The sequence below is a fragment of the Rhincodon typus genome, chromosome 47 (assembly GCF_021869965.1).
Source record: "Rhincodon typus isolate 14 chromosome 47, sRhiTyp1.1, whole genome shotgun sequence".
NCBI lineage: Eukaryota > Metazoa > Chordata > Chondrichthyes > Orectolobiformes > Rhincodontidae > Rhincodon > Rhincodon typus.
In genome coordinates, this window is record NC_063378.1 from 9560885 (window position 1) to 9566657 (window position 5773).

General features: G+C 47.6%; 1 protein-coding gene across 1 annotated transcript in view; it reads right to left on the reverse strand.

The window, feature by feature from the left end:
• The window catches only part of LOC109925556 (alpha-tectorin-like), a 38097-nt gene that overhangs the window by 28284 nt on the left and 4040 nt on the right, over positions 1–5773 (reverse strand). The window contains exons 4-6 of the mRNA XM_048620608.1: positions 4470–4629; positions 2129–2538; positions 1049–1543 (exon numbers count right to left, since the gene is read on the reverse strand). Coding sequence (XP_048476565.1) covers positions 1049–1543; positions 2129–2538; positions 4470–4629 — 1065 coding nt within the window. The remainder of the gene's footprint in view (positions 1–1048; positions 1544–2128; positions 2539–4469; positions 4630–5773) is intronic.

A 5773-nucleotide genomic window follows, 5' to 3' on the forward strand; every position in this document is an offset into this window, starting at 1 on the left:
CAGGGCTCGTAGTGACTGTGCAGTGGGCATGGGATCTCTGAAAGACAGATACACAGAATATTCCAGTTAATTGATGCGATGAGGGCCCCACCTGTGAGTTCACTTTCTGTGATTTGATGTGGGCACATAGTTTAACTGATTGGCGACCCACTAATGATCCCTGTCACTCGACTTTTAGAATAAAAAATCAACTCTCTTTGTTTGCAACAAGGCTTTTTGTTTGAATAATTGACCAACATGTGGTCCTACAAACAGCTTCCAGTTCAGGTATGAAGCATTGCGTTGGCACGGTGGCTCAGCAGTTAATACTGCTGTCTCACAGAGCCAGGGACCCAGGTCCAATTCCACCGAATCTCTGTGTGGAGTTTGCCCATTCTCCCCGTTTCTGCACGGGTTCATTCTGGAGTTCCAGTTTCTTCCCACAATCCTGGCCTGTGCGGGTTAGGGTGGGTTGGCCGTGCTAAATTGCCCCATAGTGCCCAGGGATGTGCAGGTTAGGGTGGATTGGCCATGGGAAATTGTCCCATAGTGCCCAGGATGTGCAGGTTAGGGTGGGTTGGCCGTGCTAAATTGTCCCATAGTGCCCAGGGATGAGCAGGTTAGAGTGGGTTGGCCGTGCTAAATTGTCCCATAGTGCCCAGGGAGGTGCAGGTTAGGGTGGGCCATTCATGGGACATGTAGGGTTATAGAAATAACAAGGTGTAGAACTGGATGAACACAGCAGGCCAAGCAGCATCAGAGGAGCAGGAAGGCTGACGTTTCGGGCCTGGACCCTTCTTCAGAAATGGGTTGTATGAACATTCAGAAATGGTTATAGGGATGGTGGATCTGGTCTGGATCCTGCTCTTCGGAGGGTCATTGTTGACTGGATGGGCTGAATGGCCTGCTCCCCCACTGCACGGATTCTGTGATTCTCTGAATATTTTGCCTTTAAACCTTGTGAAGATGGTTTGACATCCATTGGGTACTTACCACAGAATCCTGGCTCCCTCCATGCGAATGAGGGCAGTCCATGAAGCTGACACTTTGCTGAATAGGTGCTGATTGCCTGGCACAGCATCAACATTGAGCCTCCGGAAGCGCAGAGGTCCAGGACACAGCTCTGGATGAAATCCTGTGGGGGCAGTGTGGTGCGGCAGATATTGAAGGCACTGTCCTCCCTGTCCATGAAGCCACAATAATTCTGACCACTGTAGAGCACCGACTGCTCCTCTGTACAGAGCTCACACTGCCCACTGCAATGGTCCTGGCACATCTCATCACCATCATAAACCTTCCAGCCTCTCCCAAACTCCACCTCTGCGCTGACAACAGTCCCGTTGGGCAACTGGAACTCATCGGCCAGCTCACCATTCATATTCCCACAGAGCCCACAGGTCACATTGCGGAAACTGGCCGGGAGGGAGATGGTGGCGCGGTGCGAGCCATCGAATTGTACATTGAGACCAAACTGTGTACTGACCGTGACCGTGAATCCACTGGTGTAAACCCGGATCTGACCCCTTCCGACGTTGATCGGGAGCAAGGTTCGAGTCCCGTTCAACTGCAAATGGAAACAATCCAAGCATTATTCCCAAACTAATCCCAAAGCCCCGCTCTCTTTCCCCACAGCCCTGTATCGATCCCCAAACTAATCCCACTGCCTGCTGTCTCCCCATAACCCTGTATCGATCCCCAAACTAATCCCACTGCCCCACTCTCTCCCCATAGCTCTATATCAATCCCAAACTAATCCCACTGCCCCATGCTCTAACTATAGCCCTCTATTAATCCCAAACTAATCCCACTGCCCTGCTCTCTCCCCATCGCCCTGTATCAATCCCAAACTAATCCCATTGCCCTGCTCTCTCCCCATATCCCTGTATCAATCCCCAAACTAATCCCACTGCCCCGCGCTCTCCTCATAGCCCTGTATTGATCCCAAACTAATCCCACTGTCCCACTCTCACTATTGACTTTAGTCAATAGCCTTTAGTTCAAATTTCCATTCATGAATGAAATGCTGCTCAGAAATTTGACGTATATTTTTCGATCTGGATCTTTACATCAGAAATACAAAGTTGTACCATAGAATTGGGCAGAACGTGTCAGCCACTGAATGCAGCTGCCCCCTGGCCCCTGTATTTACCAGGATATGATCAATGGTTCCCTTGATCATGGTGATCTCAGTGTTGTAGACAAACAGACGAACTAGTTGGAGCCAGGATACCACTGTGTTGCCACGGTACTCGTTCTTTGCCTCCACTCTGAAAGGGGGTAAGGTCCCGTTCCTCTGGCACATCTCAGACAGCACGTAGGTGCAGGTACCTTGAAAGTGGAAGAGTCGCCCATCGAAGGTTTGGTAATGGGGGTCCCCGAAGATGGTGCAGGTCTGAACGGAGGCTGGCCTGCAGGTGTAAAAGGAAGATGACGAGAGACAGAACTCATAAGGAGCACATGGTTCATGCTCACAGACCAGAGAGCTGTTGCTGTTGCATTTGCATTTTGTTTCACAACTCGAGTTCGTCCAGAAGCTGTCGTCCTGACGGATAAATTTCCCTGGGAAAAGAATGTTTAATTGTCAGAGATAAGCAATCCATCACCTAACCCCCTCCCTGGCTGCCAGTTGGACAGACAGTTTTACCACTTCATAACAATGGGAAAATATCAAATAGGAAGAAAATGGAGAATTATATCAGAGAAGACTTTTAAAGGCAGTTTAAATAATTGTGCACAAAAATGTGGACGATGTAAGTGCACAATTTGAGTTAAATGGGTAAGATTTAATGGACATTACAGTGAGATGGCTGCAAGGTGATCAAGATTAGGAGTCGTTTATGGAATATTGCACGTTAGCGCTAATACAGTCATACAGCATGGAAACAGACCCTTTGGTCCATCCAGTTCATGCTGACCATAATCCCAAACTAAACTTATCCCACCTGCCTGCTCCTGGCCCATGTCCCTCCAAATCTTTCCCTTTCATGTACTTATCCAAATGTCTTTTAAACATTGTAACTGTACCCACATCCACCACTTCCTCAGGAAGTTCATTCCACACACGAACCACCCTCTGTGTAAAAAAAATTTCCCTCATGTCTTTTTTAAATCTTTCTCCTCTCACCTTAAAAATGTGCCTCATAGTCTTGAAATCCTCCACACTGGGAAAAAGACAACTACCATTAACCCTATCTATACCCCTCATTATTTTAAAAAACTTCTATCAGGTCGCCTCTCAACCTTCTATGCTCCAATGAAAAAAGTCCCAGCCTATTCAGCCTTTCTTTATAACTCAAACCTTCCATACCCAGCAACATCCTGGTAAATCTCTTCTGAACACTCTCCAGCTTGATAATATCCTTCCTATAACTGGGTGACCAGAACTGGACACAGTATTCCAGAAGAGGCCTCACCAATGTCCTGTACAACCTCAACATGATGTCCCCAATTCCTACTCAAAAGACCATAAGACCATAAGACATAGGAGCAGAAATTAGGCCATTCGGCCTATCAGGTCTGTTCAGCCATTCAATCATGGCTGATAAATTTTTCAATCCCATTCTCCCACTTTCTCCCCATAACCTTTGATCTCCTTGACAATGAAGAACCTATCTGTCTATGTTTTAATTATATTCTCAGTAACCTATCGCCCACAGCCCTCTGTGCCAATCAATTCCATAGATTCACCACCCTCAGGCTGAAGAAGGGCTGAGCAATGAAGGCAAGTATACCAAACAACACAGTGTGGAGCTGGAGGAACACAGCAGGCCAGGCAGCATCAGAGGAGCTGGAAAGTCAATGTTTCAGGTTGGGACACTTTTTCTGAACTGTAGAGGGTGAAGAGAGCTAGGAAATAAATAGAGGGAGGAGGGGTGGGGCTGGGATGGTGATAGGTGAGTGCAGGTAGGGGGTAGTGGGGATTGATCAGTGGGAAGGGTGGGGTGGATAGGTGGGGAAGAAGATGGACAGGCTGTGTCAGGTCAAAGAGGCAGGGATGAGAGAGAGGATTGGACATGGGATGAGGCCGGGGATGGGTAGATTTTAAAACTGGTGAATTCTATGTTCAGGCCATCAGGCTGTAGCACACCCATCCCACTGACCAATCCCCACTACCCCTACCTGCATCCACCTATCACCATTGCAGCCCACCCCTCCTCCCTCTATTTATTTCCAAGCTCCCTTCCTCCTCCCCAGTTCTGAAGAAGAGTCCCAACCCAAAACGTCAGCTTTCCTGCTCCCCTGATGCTGCCTGGCCTGCTGTGTTCCTCCAGCCCCACACTGCGTTATCTCTGACTCCAGCATCTGCAGTTCTTGCTATTTCCAAGCATACCAAACCAGCTTATTAACCACCAGTAAATCAACAGATTAGGAATGCATGCATCATGGATGCACAACAAAAACGGGCCACTACAGTGTGCATATGGACTGTCAGAGGCTTGTCAGCCAGAATGATTAACAAGTGGGTTCAATCCTCTTGGTGCAGTGAGTACCATTGAAGATGCAGCCTCCCAGCACACTGAATGTGTCAGTCCTGAATACCCAGCGTCCTGGCTCCTGTACATTGCTCGTGGATTCAATGTTGACGATGTCTGGGGTTTGAGAGCCTGGGATGCTGAAAAAATGAGTGGATCCTCCGCTGTTAAAACCGGCCTGTGAGAGGAAAATGAAACTCATCAGTAAGTTATTAAAGGTTAAACGCAAGTCATGCTGCGGCTTTATAGAATTTCAGTTAGGTCACACTTGGAATATTGCATACAGTTCTGGTCACCACACTACCAGAAGGATGTGGATGCTTTGGAGAGGGTACAAAAACAGTTTACCAGGATGTTGCCTGGTATGTTGGGGTGGGGATGGTTTATAGCTACGAAGAAAGGCTGGATAGACTGGATTTGTTCTCACGGGAATGCAGGAGGTTGAGGGACAACCTGATAGAAGTTTATAAGATTGTGAATGGCATGGATAGGGTGGAGGGGTCAGTTACTGGGGGACACAGGCTCAAGGTGCGAGGAGGGGAGTTTAAAAGGGATGCGTGAGACAGATTTTTCACACAAAGGGTGGTGAGTGCCTGGGACGCGCTGCCAGAGAAGATGGTGGAAGCAGACACAATAGCAGCGTTCAGGAAACACCTGGACAAAAACATGAAGAGGAAGTGAATAGAGGGATACGGATCCTGTAAGTGAAGACAGTTTTAGAATGGAAGGACAAAATGTGTCAGCACAGGCTTGGAGGGCTAAAGGGCCTGTTCCTGTGCTGTACTGTTCTTTGTTTTTGATTACAGTTAGATGCTTTGGCCTAACTCTAGCTATTAGTTAGAGTGTATCTTGTGAGACTGATTAACCTCTTAAAAATTTTGTTTATTCATTCACGGGATTTGGGCTCTGATGGCTGGCTCAGTGTTTATTGCTTATCTTTAACTGCTAAAGCGAGCTGAATGGTGACTACTGCAGGCTGTTGGATAAACCTATCAGATTCACTGGGGTCCTTTAAAGGGAGGTGAACTAGTGGTTTAAAGACGCAGTCATGTTATGGGGATCCAGGCTCAAAGCCTATCACAGCAGGAAACTCTGGATTAATCATGTAAAAGTCCATCCTGGTTCAGCATTGTCCATTCCTCGTCTGATCCACAGTCATGAGGTTGAGTCTTACCTGACCCTTGAAATGGTCTAGCCAATCATTCAGCTGAATCGACCACCAAAACGTCAAAAAAAAGTTATAGCAAAAACTCTGCAAGACGCTCTGCAGAAACTCACCAAGGCTCCTTAGGCAGCACTCTTCAATCCCGACAACCCACTTC